Below are 19124 nucleotides of genomic sequence, written 5' to 3'. Positions count from 1 at the left end.
TCTTAAGAACCTACCATCTTCCAGAGCAAGTGTGATGCGTTGGATTGAGACTCAGCTTCCAGTCCATCCTCAGCCACTGAAGCTCATGGTATGGCTTTCGGTCGGTCGCTAACATTCACTCAGCTTACCTCACAGGTTTGTTGTGAGGAAATGCTAGAGGAGAGAGTGCTATGTATGCTACTTTGAGTTCTTAGAGGAAAGGTGAGATAAAAACTTAATAATTGCATAAACTTCATTTTATTGGCTAAAATCAAGAAAAGAAATAGAGGCAGTCTGAGGTGGATGGATGTTATTTATTCATTGAAGCACACTATGTCCTTTTCTGCTCTTTCACTAGAAGTCATTGGAGAACATTAAATCATTAAGTATCTGCTTAAAAGTGCAATAGAAAGTCAGCTAGCCAGTCAGTCCGTCCGTCCGTCCATCATCCATCCATCATTGACAAAACATATATGCTGCATTTCCCTAATAAAAACTCAGTAATTTTCTTCTTTCTGTTCCCAGTGTTCTCTTCTTCCTCTCCCTCTCCCTCTCTCTCTCCTCCCCCCCCCCCCTCCAATCTCCCTCTCGGACAGGCTGACTGTAACACATGGGATCTTTGCTCTCAAAATGATGACAAAAAAAAAACTATTTTGAGAAGCAGAGTAGATTTGAAGCATGATGGCATTCGATGCAGAGGAAACCATAAAATGTGTCACCTATTCTCAATCCTAATGCAGATTATCTTCAGCTTTGAGAGGACAGCTGTTCCGGCCTCTCGCTGCACTGCCGAAGATAAATTTCTCCCTGGCCTAATATTTCCTTGGCAACCAGTTATAATAAAGAAATGTAGGTGGAGAAGTTAAGCAGCAGAAATAGATGGACTTGTTCTTCAGATAAACTGTTTCCAAAGAAGTGGCTTGAATGATACACAGTACACAATGGGAGGGAAAAGACCTTGGTGTATGTATGCTTTTTCCGTATACTCTTCAGGCTAAGGAGACAAACAAGTGTCTTTATACTTTATCTGCTGATTAGCAGCATTGACAAGTACCATGGTGGTCAGGCACAAAAAGTGATCCACAATTGCCTTTCTCCATTTTTATGCCATATTTATCAAAGGAAAAAGATTGGGGTGGCGGGAGAGATTCATTCCTGTTAAGCATCAGTTGCTCCCAGTGGTGAAATTCAATTTTTTTTTTACTACCGGTTCTGTGGGCGTGGCTTGGTGGACATGGCAGGGGAAGGATACTGCAAAATCTCCATTCCCTTCCCACTCTGGGGCCAGCCAGAGGTGGCATTTGCCGGTTCTCCGAACTACTCAAAATTTCCGCTACCGGTTCTCTAGAACATGTTAGAACCTGCTGAATTTCACCCCTGGTTGCTCGTCATACCTAAATAAATTCCTAGAGCTTAATTGTTTTAGAGCAGCTCATCCCAACCTAAACCACTCTGCAAGGTGTTGGACTACAAGCCTTGGGAAATTTGGGAGTTGCAATGCAATTTGGACATTTGCTTAAAGATGATACCTGCTAATACCTTGGCTTAGATGCACAGTGTAAAACACTAGCTTAATTAATTAATTAGAGAAAAGAAGAAACTCTCATGGGATATAGCGGCAAACTAAGGTAGCAGAAAAGGGCTACATAAAAAGAACGAATATAACAAACACATAAAAAAAGAAAATATAATACTTTAAATAGTGGAAGCCCCACCTTTGTGTATTCATCTTTGGCTCTGGTGAGCATCTGCAAGATATCCATGTCTTTCCTGTCACCAGAGCTGAGGCTGACTGGTGAAATTCCCAGGCCAGATCCCTGTTGCGCTCTCAGTTGTTCTTGCCAAGTTAAACTGGAAGTGGGAGGCAAAGTCAATAACGAATGAGAAAATGGGTTATTTTCTAATCACTTCAAATAATTCAGAGATCATTAAGAACACTTTTTAGGGTGGTTTTTTAAAAATCCTATCTTAAATAAAAAGCTAAAAGTTTGGTTAAGGCTGATAATGTGATTTCTCCAATTTTATGCAATTGAGCTTTAAAAGACGCCAATCTCCCCCAACTCAGTCAAAGCTCATTTTATGATGGCTGGAGGTTCTGAGCTGGTGAATAGATGCAAATAAATATTTAAGTACTAGTAAATGACCAATTTCCTGCCCCAGTTGCTTTATAATTACTTCCAAGAGCTGAAAATGTGAACACACAGTACATTGGTTGGACCATGGCATAACTTAACTAGGATGAAACATTGCTTTTCCAATGCACTAAATGTATTTACAATCGTATAAATATTCCCCAGCTAGTCTTTTATTAAGCTACTTTTAAAAATTAACAATGGCAGGATGATTGGCTTCCAAACATAATTTATTAAGAATATGCAGTATATTTTCTGTGGGGGAGAGTAATGACCTTCTTTCTCCTCAAAATTATTTTGCTATTGCTTTTAACCGACCTGTTACTTATTATTTATTATCGTATAATATTCTTGACGGACAGAAAATTTATAAATATTATCTTCAACCGTATATTTGCTACAAAAATGTTGTGTCTGTGATACCTTCAAAACCAACAAGCTGTGGAATAGATTTCCACGAATTACAGCCCACTTTGTCATATCCTGCCTGTGGCTGAGCCAGTAAGACCAGGGGTGGGCTTCAAAAATTTTAGCAAGGGGTTCTCTGCCCAGTTGCTGGGTGGGTGTGGCCATGGTGGGCGTGGCCTAGTTGGCCACCTGCATCAGATGGGAGTGGGGATTGCCTTCCCTGGACTCCGGAGGCTTCCCTTGAGCCTCCGGGGGGGCGAAAACAGCCTCCCCAGGCTCCGGAGGGTCAGAAACGTCATTTCCCAAACCTCCGGTAGGCCCATTTTTCGCCCTCCCCAAGCCTCCGCATGCACCTTGCACTTACCTGCATCCAAAACAGCCCGCGTGGGGACTCCTGTGAGGAGAGGGGAGGCGTGGGCAGGGGCAGCCAGGGGTGCGATTTAGTGGTTTTCCGAACTGCACAGAATCTTAGCTAAAAGTTCTCCCAAACCCCTGCGAACCCCCACAGCCCACCCCTGCATAAGACTTTTTAAGTGGGTGTGGCAACATTACAGTTCAGACACCTAACAAAAGCCTAAAGACCTTTTCACATGATTTGAAGCTCTCCCAAGTAGCAGAAATACTGCTGAGTACAAAACTGGGACTGTTACAGCAGGGCACTGGAATCAACTGAGGATAAAGTAAGACGGTCATAAAACGTATATATAAAATTCTACCTCTTTAGGGGGCCCCTAAATGGGAATTAAATAGAGCCAAGATCTATTCTGCATGAATCTATTCCAGAGAAGCTAGAATGTTTCTTGCTGTCTCGGGATATAATGGTGATGGCATAAAACTTCTCTAACTCCAAAGGTGTTGATTCCCACCACAAAAATTAGGAAAGCAGGTGTGTGTTGGGGGGTGGGGTGCGGAGAGTTCAGACATAAAGTAATACTTTAATTTAGGACATACAGGTACCAAGGGGGGAAATCTATTATTAATGCATCCCAAATGCAAGATACATCAGTAGTTTTGCTATAAGCTGGTCAGTCTTTAAGGGAGGGCAATGCCCAAAGTAATGAATACAGCCCCTAGAGGTCTCTAGATTTTGCTGATGAAAGTTGGACTGTAAGGAAGGCTGAGCGCCAAAGAATTGAGGCCTTTGGACTGTAATCCTGGAGAAGACTCCTGCGAGTCCCTTGGACTGCAAGGCAATCAAACCAGTCCTAGAAATCAACCCTGACTGCTCTTTAGAAGGCCAGATCCTGAAGATGAAACTCAAATCCTTTGGCCACCTAATGAGAAGGAAGGACTCACTGGAGAAGAGCGTAATGCTGGGAAAGATTGAGGGCAAAAGAAGAATGGGATGACAGAGAATGAGGTGGCTGGATGGAGTCACCGAAGCAGTCAGCCTGAGCTTGAATGGACTCCAGAGGATGGTAGAGGACAGGAAGGCCTGGAGGAACGTTGTTCATGGGTTTGCGATGGGTCAGACACGACTTCGCAACTAACAACAACAAAAATGTGTATATTTACTCACATATGTACACACACACACACACACACACACACACAGAATTAATCATTCTATCATGTTAATTTAATTTAAATTTAACCATTTTATCCCTGTGCTATCCAAGCATGCCCATTCTAAGCTTTCACGAATTGAAAAAAAGTTTCCGCTCATAGTCGGTGCCTGAAAAGAACCAATGCAACAATTCCTTGGAACCTCTATTAGTTATGGCTCAAGACAGGGTGTCATCCACCACCACCACCACCTGCATACTTTGCAGCTATGCAAATATCTGTTTCAGATGAATGTTGCCAGGGCAACCTGTTATGGATTGACAACCATTTAAGATCAGAAAGCAAAAAGACAAGAATGACAGTTCTAATAATAGAGACAAATAAGCAGGAAGCTCCCTCAAAGAGCTCCACTCGGCCTGTGTTAATTTATTCCTACAGGCTTTGAAGTCTGATATGTGCCAGGAAGGCCAACATTGCAAATGGCATGTAATTAATGAGGAAAGGAAACACAAAGCAGAGGAAATTTCCTCAAAGTGAGCAAAGGATGAGAAAATGTAGCATGATCCTTAACTCCAAAGAAATGTGTATACAGGAATTGGCAAAAACAATACATGCCAAATTTGAACTGAGCATGATTAATCAAGCATGCTGAAGTACCGAAAACAACCATTTAAGATTAGAAATCGGGAAATATCATGGGAAAAGCACTATTGATATTACAGTTAGTTTACATAAATTTATCCTATGGCTTACAGGGACATTTATAAACCAGGAGCTCTAGTCCTGTCTTAGCCATAAAAGCCAGCTTTGGGTCAGTTACTCCATTTCAGCCCACCTCACAGGGTTATTGTTGTTGGGAAATTAGGGTATGTTCAGTGCCTTGAGTTATTTATAAAGTAATAAAGGCAGGATTAGAAAAAAATCGGTAGGGACACGGTGGCTCACTGACTAAGACACTGAGCTTGTCGATCAGAAAGGTGGGCAGTTTGGCGGTTCGAATCCCTAGCGCTGCATAACAGAGTGAGCTCCCGTTACTTGTCCCAGCTTCTGCCAACCCAGCAGTTCGAAAGCATGTAAAAAATCAGGAAACACCTTTGGTGGGAAGATAACAGTGCTCCATGCGTCTTTGATGTTTAGTCATGCCGGCCACATGACCACAGAGACATCTTTGGACAGCGCTGGTTCTTTGGCTTTGAAACGGAAATGAGCACCGGCCCCTAGAGTCAGGAACGACTAGCACTTATGTGCGAGGGGAACCTTTACCTATCCTATGACTTAATTTGTAATAGAATATACCCCATTTTACACAAAGAATGTCATAGCAATAAAGGTTTGAAAAGTGGTAGCTGCAAACAACTTCAGAGTACGTTCTGTAGGAGGGACGTTTATGAATTTTATGAATTAAGACAAAAAGACTTTGACAAATACATGGGTGGGGATGACACATGTTATCAGAAGAATAGCAATGGCATTTACTGTATATACAGCTTCATAATGCTTTGCTCTCTAAACTAGCAGTTTAGAGTCAGCATATTGCCCCCAACAATCTGGGTCCATATTTTACCGATGTCAGAAGAATGGAAGGCTGAGTCAACCTGAGCCCATCAAGATCGAACTCACAATCTTAGCAGAATATATTAAGAGAGATAAAGAACAATTGCGGTGGGATATGGATCTGGTTTACAGGATCAATTCAGAATATGCTAGAACACGTAATGTTCCAAGGGAAGTACACGTTAAATTTCTTAGGAAGACCACGAGGGATGAGGTTTTAGGGGCCCAAAGGGGGGGACCACTAAAATATAAAGATAAAGAAATTGCCATTCTTAAACAAATTCCAAAAAAAATAAGAAATACCTTTACCTTTACCTTTATTTCGATTTTTATACCGCCCCCTCTCCCCAAAGGGACTCGGGATAGGAGGAAGTATTCCTCCTTATCAAAGAAATTATATAACAAAGGAGTTTTGTTTAGATGGTTATTGCCAGAAGGAATTGTTGATCTTCTGGGAGGGAAACAGAATTAGAATCAATACAGTTGTGGAGGCAGAGGCCTTCATTAAAAAACATAGTGCCCTCCTAGAGGACGAAATTTTAAGAGGTAGTGAAAAAGACGACAATACACAAGATATGAAGGAGGGAGGGGCGGTGGCTCCGCCAGAGGACAGGGGGGAGGGAGCAATATTGAAAAGACTCAGGTCACAAAAATAAATGCATTTGAAATATCATTGTAATTGTTGATATATTAGAAAGTGGCAAAAGAGATGATTGAACATATGGTTGATACAATGTATAACAAGATGCTGTTTCTGCTTATCTTTTATCTTTTGTTTTTTTTTCTCTGTAAAAGTTGTGAGATTTGGAGATATTTCTACCTTTAGCATGATGTAGCTGCCAAAACTTTTTGTATATCCACCTACCCTTTCCTACAAATGTTTAAAAACCAATAAAATTCTTTTTAAAAAAAAGATCGAACTCATTGCAGTAAGCAGAGTCAGCCTGCAATACTGCATTCTAACCAACCACACCAGTATGGAGAGGAGGATGAGGATGGAGGAACAGCAGAATATGAGATTGAATGGAAGGGGGGGGGGTGTCTCCTGCCTGCTCCCATAATAGGAGAATGTGAAGCCATCCAACCCAACAAGGCCAACAACAGGCCAAAGAAACTATTTGACACAAGACATATTGAACTTGTTTACCACACGATTACAGTTGATTATTTGGCTGGTATGACTTGGGGGTTGCTTAGGAGACATTCATGGAGAACTGGCTCATTATAGCTACTATGGTCAGACAATCTCTCTTGCTGGATATCATGTCCTTAGGAAATGGGAAATGACAGGACCTGTTTCCTTCATATATTCTTAGTGGGTTTTCTGGAAGTATCTGATTCTTCTCTATAAGGAAAAAGATGCTGAATCTCTGGTTAGAGCTTGCAGGGCTATTCGTGACTGTTTGTATATTGTACGGTTATCCATCACTTTCAATGAATTTTAAAAAGTGTATCCATTTTAGAAGAATTAACACAAGGAACCTGGTATGCCTAGGAGCTGAAAGGAGCAGGCAGAAAATGATTTTTGTGTTGCATTTGTGCTTATAAATAAATAAAGGGATAGTATAGATCTATTTTAAGCTATTTAGCTCTCATCAGCTAGCCATACCCTTACTGGGATTTGAACCTGGGCTGTTTTAACATATTAGGCAGTTGTATTAGCCTCTAAGCCACAAACTCTCCTCCCTTATCAGCTGAGCCAAGGAAATGATTAAGTGTTATGTCAAAGCACCTGGTAAGCCCAAATATGGGAGGGAGCATACTGCTTCCCTTTTGCCTTTCAACTCCACCCTAGGAGCCTTCCAGGCAGGAAACCTGTATATATATATATGTTGTATTTGTACTGATAAATAAATAAAGGGAGACTAGTATAGATCTATTTCTAGCTAATTAGCTCTCATCAGCTAGCCATACCCTTACTGGGATTTGAACCTGGGCTGTATTATATCTTAGGCAGGAGTCTTAGCCACTAAGCCACAGGCTCGCCTCCTTATCAGTTGAGCCAGGGAAATAGGTATGTATTTGTGTTACAACCCCTGGTATGCCTAAATATGGGAGGAAGGTCACTACTCCCTCTTTCTTTATATATATATTCATGAGTAAATGCCATGTTTTTCAAAGAGACCCAAAGGTGCTTTTTCAAGAGGCAACTGCACTTTCTTTGTTTTTCATTGAAGATGTTTTGCTTCGAATCCAAGAAGCACTTTTGGAACAACCATGACCTGGATGACTGAGAATCCCCATAAACATTTTCAAAGGGACTTACTCCCGTGTAGAAAAACAGGCAAGAAAAACAAAATGTACAGGTACAGTATATGTGGTACCTTGCTCAATAGTAGTAACTGTGAAAGGGATCTTGGAGTCCTAGTGGACAAGCATTTAAATATGAGCCAGCAGTGTGCAGCAGCTGCCAAAAAAGCCAACACAGTTCTAGGCTGCATAAACAGAGGGATAGAATCAAGATCACGTGAAGTGTTAATACCACTTTATAAGGCCTTGGTAAGGCCACACTTGGAATACTGCATCCAGTTTTGGTTGCCACGATGTAGAAAAGATGTGGAGACTCTAGAAAGAGTGCAGAGAAGAGCAACAAAGATGATTAGGGGACTGGAGGCCAAAACATAGATAGAACGGTTGCTGGAACTGGGTATGTCTAGTTTAATGAAAAGAAGGACTAGGGGAGACATGATAGCAGAGTTCCAATATATCAGGGGCTGTCACAAAGAAGAGGGAGTCAAACTATTCTCCAAATCACCTGAGGGTAGAACAAGAAGCAATGGGTGGAAACTAATCAAGGAGAAAAGCAACTTAGAACTAAGGAGAAATTTCCTGACAGAACAATTAATCAGTGGAACAACTTGCCTCCAGAAGTTGTGAATGCTCCAACACCGAAAGTTTTTAAGATGTTGGATAACCATTTGTCTGAAGTGGTGTAGGGTTTCCTGGCTGAGCAGGGGGTTGGACTAGAAGACCTCTAAGGACCCTTCCAACTCTGTTATTCTATTCTATTCAAACAGGAAAGAAACATTCATAAGACCATAACTTTGGTTGATGTTCTGCTTTAATACGTTCGATGTCTCTATGTCAGCAATCTCAGTTGAAAAGAGGCTAATGTTAAAAAGTGTATTATAGTAACAGTGACATAACATTTAAAAAAATAAATTACCATCACCCCTCCACCTCCACCCCCACCCTCTGTCTTTGCCAACTGGCACTTACTTTTTCATCAGCTCTGCAATTCTTTGGCATTCTTCCTTATCGTAAAACCAAATTCCATAAATGGACACTGTAAACGCACATCAAACACAAATGATGAACAACAGAGCCTCATGTACACCAGCTGCCCTTTTTGGCATTATCAAGAATCAATGAGTGTTGCTTGCAGAGGAGGTTCCAAAGTTTTAAAAATAAGACTATAAAATTCAAACGGTTGCATTTTAGTTTCTATTCTACTACTCCATTTACCTCTTATTGCATGATGTAGACGTGCAATCACAACATTTCTAGCAACCAGATTAAGTTGTCTGGGTGAAAGTCTCCCACTTTGCTGTTCTCTCTATAGTCGTGTCTTTCATACCAGAACATTTCTCAGCTCACCTGCCTTGAAAACTATTGTTAGGAAACGACTAGACTTCCTCCATGAATTTCGTCCATCCATCGTATTCTGCCTCGGCTATGTTTCTTCCTCTATTTCTGGAACCCATCATAATACTTACCGTACTCTATGTCCCCATGATTTTATTTTTCAATTAAAAAGGGGAAGCTACCATTTTGCAAACCAAAGTCAAACTCCAAAGCATAATCTTTATCGCTTAAAATAATCCTAGGATCCGTAGAGACCCTGAAGCAGGGGTGTCAAACTCAAATTTCATTGAAGGCTGCATCAAGGTTGTGTTTGACCTTGGGGGGCTGGAGTGGGTGCGGCCAGCTCGACATCACTCGTGTCGGGGGCACCTGTGGTGGCCCAAGCACTCTGCCAGCGAAAACTGGCTCCTGAGCTCATTTTTCAACTACCACAGTCTCCTGCAACCCTCTGTCAGCGAAAATGGAGCTCTTGGGCTGCACTTGGCCCTCCCGAACTCCATTTTTGCTGGCAGAAGCACCATGGGCCAGTCCTTCACTGTTTCTAGGGTGGCCCCGTGGGCCAGATCTAAGTACCCCACAGGCTGGATCCGGCCCCTAGGCCTTGAGTTTGACACCCCTGCCCTAAAGGCTTTGTTACAAAAGAGAAATAATGGGGCCCAAGGTTACGTTTTTAAAATATATCCAACCTGCACAGAAGAGTAAAACAATCCTGAAATGTCTATGTGCTTCCCGTTAAATGAGTTCCATTGTTATTGTTCACTTTTTTAACCTTTCAAATGCCATGTTCACTCAATTATTAACAGTTATATTACTCAAGCTCTACACATCTCAGCTTCATAGTAGAGTCTCATACGAGACCAATATACTTTACATCAACAATTAGAAACACACAGCAGCAACAGGCTAAAATGCTTTATGTCCTACATATTTGTACATCTAGTTTTTGACTTAGAACCACAACTGAGTTCAAAATTTCCATTGCTAAACAAGACAGTTGTTAAGTACGTTTTGCCCCATTTTACAACCTATCTTGCCACAGTGGTCAAGGGAATCATTGCAGTTGTTAAGTTAGTAATATGGATGTTAAGTGCACCTGGCTTCCCCGTGGACTTTGCTTGGCAGAAGATCGCAAACGCTGATCCCATGACCCCAGGACACGGCAACTGTCATAAATACATGCCAGTTGCCAAGGGTCAGAATGTCGATCAGACCATGAGGCTGTTGCAACTGTTGTGAGTGTGAAAACAGTCATAAGTCACTTGGTTCAGTGCCGTTGTAACTTTGAACAGTCACTAAATGAATGTTTGTAAGTCAAGGACTACTTGGAGTTCAAAAGCATGTCATATGCAAGTAGATAAATAGGCACTACTTTGGTGGGAAGATGAGCTGGTGCTCTGTGGCGGATGTCAGATTCTTGCCAGCACTGGACCTTCCAAGATGTGACACCCGTTTGCGAGGCGACTTCAGTGGAGAGAGAAAGTCTCGGATGACACTGCAGGATGCCGTTCATCTTTCTTGCACAAGTCTGAATCAAATGGGCTAGCAGTCGTAAGGCAGCCAAATAAGTACTCTGCATTAGCACTGTAGTCCCCTGGGTAACATCCAGTGGTGGGTTACTCCTGGTTCGGCCCGATTTGGCTGAACCAATAGTAGCAGCGTCGAGAGACACAGAGCGTCACACGTATGGGCAGAAGCGTCGCACACATGCATAGAAGCATCACACACATGTGCATGCATAGAAGCGTCACACGCATGTGCATGCACAGAAATGTCACGCACATGCGCATGTGCAAAAGCATCATGCACATATGCAAGCACCCACGGGAGGGCAGCCGAACCGGTAGTTTAAAAATTGGAAACCCACCACTGGTAACATCGGCATAGGATAGATGAGATAGATGGATAAATGGATGGACGGATGGACAGATGATAGATAGATGATCTAGATAGAATAGATAGATAGATAGATAGATAGATAGATAGATAGATAGATGGATGGATGGATGGATGGATGGATGGATGGATGGATGGATGGATGGATGGATGGATGGACGGACAGGCCGAGATACAAACAGACAGATGATAGATAGATGAGATAGATAGATGATAGATAGATAGATAGATAGATAGATAGATAGATAGATAGATAGATAGATAGATAGATAGATAGAAAGATAGATAATCAGGCCATGACAGACCATTGTTCATCACTTTTTGTCTTATGCTACGGTTTGCCTCCTCCTGCCATCTCCAATCGTCTTTATCCACTCATTATCTTCCTCTGCCGAATTTAAGTCCTCAGTATTTTCCGACGTCTCCACAACTTGCCTATCACCTGCCATCTTTACTGCCTTCTCCAACCTTACTTGACACTTCCCAGCCTGTCCATTCTTCTCATCTCTCCCATACTGCCTTCTGCAATCCTGTCTGCTCACCCGTATACTTAGACTGCAAGAGGGAAGTATTTTGCTTGAAAAATAATTGCATTTTTCATCGGTTGAGGATTCTTTGACACTGCAGCTGCAAACAAACAACAAAAGCAACATGTCTTTTTCTTTAAAAAAAAAAAAAAAAGTAATAAGAGGGGGGGGAAATGCCCCAGACTATGCAATGACTTTTACTATGCATCCATGCAGTTTTCTTGACAACACTACAGAAGTACTTTGTCCCTGTCTTCTCATTTTTGTTGTTGTTTTGTTTAGTCTACAGCCCTGGGAATCCCCAGTGATCTGTCTTCCAAGCGTCAACCACACCCAATCTTGCGTAGTCTGTGAATCCAAAATTGGCCCAAGTTCTAGTAGTTGCTGGAAAAAAAAACACTATGCTTTTTAAAATATACAGTTCTTTCTAATCAGTTGAAGGAACTATGAAACCACTGCTCCTGCTGAAGGAAAATAAAACTCCAGCTACTTCTTTGGGGGAGGAAGAGGTAGAGTTTTCCTATTATAACTCTTTCCAGATAAAATAAAATAAAATAATTACAAAATACATAAATTAAATGACAAAAGAAATAAAAAGTGGTTCCACTAACTGTAGGGCTGTAATTATTTTATTTTACTTTTATTTTTTTTAATCAAACTTATTAACTGCCCATCAGCCTCACAGAGGGACTCTGTACCGCCCTACAGTAGTTTAGTTTAGTTTAGTTTAGTTTACTTTAGTTTAGTATTAGTGTTAACCCACAATGCACCCCTGGCCTGCTCTCGAGTTGCCATAGGAAAAGGGGGAGGGGAAAACCGATGAAATGGCATGGCAGCAAAAGACAGATGCACATTCCAGACTTATCTCTCTCAAGGTTGTATCCCAGGGTTACCTACAGCGGTTGGAGGGGAGTGATCTCTACAACCCGCGAAATTTTCTCAGCAAATGTGATTGATGACACACCCTGGGGGGAGGTGGGAAACAGGGTGTGTTTGAGGTCTTAATTACGTGGGTCAGAGCTGGCTTCACTTGGGAACATGCCGACATAAAGTTCCTAATAAATAACTGGATTTCTTTTGAAGCTTGGCTCGAAGCTCATGATTTAATTAGGGCATCTGTCGGAACCCTGACAATTAGGTTTAGATTTAGTTTCTAGAACATAACCTATATCTTTTCAGAGATCTCTTCCATTGCTGATATACCTTTATTAAAAATACTTTTTTCATAGAAGATTTAAAAAGTGGCTGATTTTTTTAAAAAAAGATATTAATTGGAATTTTGCCAACAGGTAATTGATATTAAGCCTCCTTTCTTATCCATGTGAGGCAGAAATATAATTCGAGGAATATCAAATGTACCTCTAAATATATACAAAATTACAGGACAAGCCTATGAACACAACTAACAGGGGAACGTATCATTGCTTTTTCACAATATATATTTATATTTTTCACAATATAAATAAATAAATATTGTATATAAATATTGTATTGATGATGTAGTTTGGTTTTGGCCCAGAATGCTGGGTGAATCAATTACTGTGATTTATAAATTACGATTTGTTGCTTAGCTTGCTCTGTAAACTATAAAAGTATTTTATTTATTTACTAGTTGATAACCCGGTGTTGTCTGGGTATTTATTTATAAGGGAAAAATGTCTGGACCAAATGTAATTTCTGGTGTTGGATTTTCCCCCTTACTAGAGGGAGCCCCCTTGTGGAGTACTGTGAAGCCGTTACCATGGCAACTCCACTGCGCTGTACAGTAGAAGCCATTTTATGGCACAACAGGCTCTATCTTAACAGAACACACCCCCCGAGGGGCTTTAGGGGTGTTTTACCCCCACAGTATTGGTTTGAAGAGGTTAGGTCATCCCTGTACCAAGTTTGGTTGGAATTGCTCGAGGAGTTCCACAGTTATGCTGGAACACACACACACACACGTTTAGATAGATGATAGATAGATAGATAGATAGATAGATAGATAGATAGATAGATAGATAGATAGATAGATAGATAGATAGAACAAATAAATCTTCCCTTTGGCTAGAACAGGATACTAGTTTACAGACAAACTCTGCATCTTTCATCTCCTGTTAAGAATTCATTACTAATACAGGTAATAGCAGTAGCACTTAGACTTATATACCGCTTCACGTTGCTTTTACAAACCTCTCTAAGCGGTTTACAGAGTCAACATATTGCCCCCAATAATTTGGTTCCTCATTTTACCCACCTCAGAAGGATGGAAGGCTGAGTCCACCCTGAGCCTGGTAAAATCTGAACCCTCGAGTTATGACCATAATGGAGCCTACCCATTACAATCAAAAGTTGGGAGGGTGTTAACTGAACCACCTCACTTAACATGTCCCTATCCCTACTAGCCTCAATACAATTTGTTAAACAAATGTGTGGGTCATTGAGTAGAATATGAGGTGCCTCAGGTATAGGAGAGTCTCTAGCCCAGGCACAAGCAAACCTGCCTCCAACCGCCAAGGCCTTTTCCAACCCGAGATACCCCATGCTCCGCTTCCCACCCCTTGAGGCCTCCACAGCTGCTTAGGCTTCCTTCCCGCCCCTCCAACCACCACCATCGTCATCGATTGCTCACCTACCTTTCGAAGCTTCCAGAGCTCAGAAGATTGGGGTACAGAAGGAGGACAGAGAGAGTTCCATTGTTGGGCAACATGGCAGAATTCCACAAGCAGTCGTCTTTTTCTGAGATGCTGGCAAAACTCTTGGGTTTTCTTTTCCTCGCTAGTCACCAGCCTTCCCTCCCCTCAGTGATGGCCGCTGGTGGAATTCTGCTACATGGCCCAGGGAGGGAGTGGCACCTCCTCCTTCTGTACCCCAATCTTCTGAGCTCTGGAGAGCTTCGAAACGTAGGTGAGCAATCGGTAATGGGTGGAGATGATTGGAGTGGCAAAGCAGACCCAGTGCCTAGGGGACCCAACAGGGCAGGATGGTGAAGAAATAGAAGGGGGGAGACACATGTTGCAACATCTCCAGTTGGTCACAAGGATGAATGACCGCAGAAGTGCTGCAACAGACCTAACTTTGGGACTGGGTCGTAAGTACCTTTGGGGGAATTAGTGTAACTTTGAACCATTGCTAAATGACCTGTTGTAACCTGGAGACTATCTGTACTGTACTTAGTAAAGTAACTATTCCATGGTTTCTCATCTCCTTAAGAAGCTTAAATATATCAGTGGGGCACATCTTCTCCTGTTTTACATGATGAAGAGCCTTACTATTTTGCCATGCAAATTGTCCACACTTAGGTGTAGCTGCATATTTTCTAATGGGTGCCAAATACCTCTTAACACACTTGACATTCTGGATCCAAAAAGAAAAGCTTAAAAGAGAGCCACAAAGCAAGTCAAGTCCTTCGTGCCCAAATATAACCAGATACAGATTAGAAATCTCCCTACATAACCGGGAAGTCTGTAGTGGGTATGTGGCTGTACGTAGACAAAAACAAACAGCTATAAAAGTATGCAGTGACTTAATAATGCTGCACTGTGGCTTCCACTTCTCGGTTAAAAGACAACTGATCGATATATTCCAAGATCATGGGCTCAGAAGAGCAAAGTGGTCCTTTAAATTTAAAGGTCCTTTAAATTATGTTCTAAAAACAGAAACAAGGGGAATTTCAAACAAAACCCAGAGGCCTGTTAGGATATAGTATATACAATAAGAAAGAATATTTTATGGGAAGACGCCCTCTGTCTCTCTCTCTCTCTCTCTGGTCTGGAGGAGACGAGACAGACTTGCATCCATCAATCTATGAAGTCTTACAATAAAGCGAAAGCCGTGTTGTCCACTGCATGATTTATGTTCCCAAGAAACAAACAATGGAGCCTCTTTACCGTCTCCTGAGCTCAGTCTGTGAAGCCACTTGCAACCTCAAGATAATTTCACCAGAAAGGTTGCATCATTACAAAATGGACTGCATGCCTTTCCTTTTAAGGGGATGCTATCCTTCACTTATTTTTATTTTTTTTAAATTGCTGGAAAATATGTGAATGCGCTGCCCTGGAACAAACCCTTTATATCAAGGCATATATATAGGTAAGGTTCAGGAAATGCCCCTGCATGTTCTGCATTGCATATTAACTCATTAAGTTCCCTGGGCTTACGTCATAACCCAATTGCTCTGGTTCCCAATATCTTTAATATACAACTTATGGCTCGGGGAAAATATGTTCTCTCAGTAGGCAAAACCCAGAAACCTCAAAAACTCTATCTTCAAAAACAAGGCTAAGTTATCAGAAACTGCCAAGGTGGTGATGATGTATGACAACCAGAAGCCTCCATGGCTCAGGGAGGTGATGAACTGACAGGCAGATGGAGTCCATTAACTCCACTTCTCAATATAAGTTTTCCTGTAAAACTAACAGAAGGAGAAAGGGACTGCAAGCAACCACAAGGCACAGACTTTAAAGAACAACCTGGAAGGGAAACCTAAAAAGAACCCCCCAAAATTGCACAGAACTTTATTTAAAAGTACCTTCCTAACGGTATTTGGGGAGGAGGAACGTTAACCCAATTTGGCTATTATTTGCCACATATTTTGTGGCCCCCTAACTACTTTGACCAGATAGCAATTTATTTATTTTTTGTATAGCGTTAGGTTAGAGCACCATTCCTGTTACTTATCCGTTTTATCGATCTGGATTGTTGAATTCAGAAGAAGATGTTTCAGACCCTCGTTCGCAAAGCTACATCAGCATATCGTCCCCTAACAGCACATCAGCCGGGGGAACCTGGGGTGAAATATGCGGGCAAGATGGTTCAAGAAACTCAACTCAGCTGCTTCTATATTTCACCCGGAGGTAAGGATTCCCAGTAATGGGTTCTACAAAAATAAAATTCTTACTTGATGGCGGTATATTTTGTTTCAAATTCTGTTTTGGGATAGTGAAGAGCCAGGTTTAAAGTTCAGATTATATATTTTCTAATAGTTGTCTTCAGAGCAATCCGGGCTCAGCAAATCAAAATAATAATTAATATGAATGGGCTTCTATCCGGAGAAGATACTACAGTGAATTTGCTAGGGGAATATGAAAATTATAGACTTTACAATATTAAATAGGTATACTACTATATATCGAAATAAAGAATTGCTTTGCGCTGTCTAATATAATTGGGATTAGAAAGTACGGGCTATAATCTAATTCAAAAGAGGAGATTTATACATTTTAAGATTAAAACTTTCACGTGCATCAATTCAATGTACAGTTTTGTTTTTATTTTCTCTGAAGATAAAAAATATCTGGCTATTCTTTTGAAGCTTGTTATTCTCCAAGCCCTTCCCATTTATTATTCTTTAAATTTAAAATTGCAATTTGTGCCTTAAACATAACAACAGCTTAACGAATGGCAGTCGTGACTTTAAAAGATACAAGGAATCATTGTTTTTCAAATATTACAGGTTTTTCCCCCCATATTTCATATTTCAATAGTACTTTAGTAAGGTCACACCAAAGTCACACCAAATTTTGATTTTTATCTTGTTGCATAAAATCACTTCTGTCTGTAAGGATTCAATGGCAAAATAGAACACAAATAGAAAGACATTTGAAATATCCTTCTTAAAAATAAAGCAGTATTCCAACTTCTACTTCTGTCTGCTTAACGTGGTCTATCTTATCTTTAAGAAATGTCTAGAATTCTCCCACCTAGTAGTATATTTCAACACCAACACCACAACCCCTCCCCCCAAATTTTCAAACAAACTGAAATGTTACCTATCTGCTGAACTTCATGAAGGGAAAACAGTTTTAAATGAGCTAATTGCTCGTATGAATCGCACATCTTTAAAAAGCTAAACAAAATAAAATTCCATCACATAATCTTTCACATGGGTTCAAAACTCTACAATGAAGTTGGAAAAAACACCCAATGCAAAACTGGTGCTGACTGCTGACAGTCTGCATACTTTTATTATCTTAGGCTCTTGAATTCATCTCTTCTCACATGGCAGAGTTTTACTCTGATATAATATTAAGCATGAAGTTGTAGCCGAAAACCCTTACATCTGAATTAGGTATAAACTCACAGATTGTCGAGGAAACACAGTGTGTGTGTGTGTACACATACTTACATATATACATATACATACATACATACATACATACATACATATACATACACACACATACATAAATACTGTTAACGTGTGTGTGTGTACACACACACACACACACACACACACACACACACACACACATGTTGGTCTTGTATTCGGGTCTTTTCCCGTGTAAGATCTTACACGGGAAAAGACCTGAATACAACAAGACCAGCATACCTTGTATAGCATACCTACACCCCTGAAAATCTAAGAAAACAAATATGTGTGTGTGTGTGTGTGTGTGTGTGTGTGTATGCATGCATGCATTGTGTCACAACCCCTGGTATGCCAAAATATGGGAGGGAGCATACTGCTTCCCTTTTCTCTCTTTCAGCTCATTCTAGGAGCCATCCAGGCAGAAAGCCATTTTTTTAATGTTGCCTTTGTTATCAGCACAAATGCAACACGCACGTGCGCACGCACACACACACATATACATATACACACACACACACACACACACACGTTCCCAACTCTAGGGGGTCCGAAGACGTCTCCATGGTCATATGGCCGGCATGACTAAACGATGAAGGCACACAGACCGCTCTTACCTTCCCACCAAAGGTGGTTCCCATTTTTCTACTTGCATTTTTACATGCTTTTGAACTGTTACATTGGCAGAAGCTGGACAAGTAACGGGAGCTCACTCCGTTACACAGCACTAGGGATTTGAACCGCTGAACTGCTGACCTTCTGATCGACAAGCTCAGTGTTTTAGCCATTGAGCCACTGCGTGTGTGTGTGTGTGTGTGTGTGTGTGTGTGTGTGTATAGAGTTCTAGTCTTCAGCAGGTACACCTATAATTGCTGCAGTTGAATAGTACTACAGGTAGTCCTCAACTTAAAACAGTTCATTTAGTGGCTGTTCAAAATTACAGCGGCACCAAAAAAAGTGACTTCTGACCATTTCCCACATTGCAGCATCCCCCACGGTCACATAGTCAAAATTCGGGAACTTTAATCCTAACCACTTGACAACTGGTTCATATTTATGACGGTTGCAATGTCCCAGGGTCATGCAATTCGCTTTAGCAACCTTCCGACAAAGTCAATGGGAAAACCAGATTCACTTAACAACTGTATTGCTAATTTAACAACTGCAATGATTCACTTAACAACTGGGGCAAGAAAGGTCGTCAAATGGGCAAAACTCAACAAATGTTTCACTTAGCAACATATATTTTCGGCTCAGTTGTGGTCGTAAGTCGAGGACTACCAGTAGATGCCTTGAAAGATCAGTTGAAAAGCATACAGAGTTCTGTATTTTTTTAGCCTCCGAGCTTTTGCTTGGAAAATATTCCACTCTAGCAATTTTATCGTAACGCTGTTCAGACTTATGTAAGGAAGACCGCGAAAAAGTCCTTGTATATGCCACCTATTTTACTTCTCATGATACCCACCTAAAACC

General features: G+C 41.1%; 1 protein-coding gene across 2 annotated transcripts in view; it reads right to left on the bottom strand.

Moving 5' to 3' along the window:
• DCP1B (decapping mRNA 1B) overlaps positions 1-19124 on the bottom strand; it is a 68810-nt gene that overhangs the window by 28559 nt on the left and 21127 nt on the right. For both annotated transcript variants that reach the window (XM_081957253.1, XM_081957254.1), the window contains 2 exons: positions 8799-8865; positions 1695-1830 (listed from right to left, as the gene is read on the bottom strand). In XM_081957253.1, the coding sequence (XP_081813379.1) occupies positions 1695-1830; positions 8799-8865 (203 nt within the window). The remainder of the gene's footprint in view (positions 1-1694; positions 1831-8798; positions 8866-19124) is intronic.

Source organism: Natrix helvetica (genome assembly GCF_964273705.1).
Source record: "Natrix helvetica genome assembly, chromosome: 6".
Taxonomy (NCBI): domain Eukaryota; kingdom Metazoa; phylum Chordata; class Lepidosauria; order Squamata; family Natricidae; genus Natrix; species Natrix helvetica.
The sequence above is the reverse complement of the archived record's forward strand: the minus strand, read 5'-3'. Positions and strand labels throughout refer to the sequence as shown.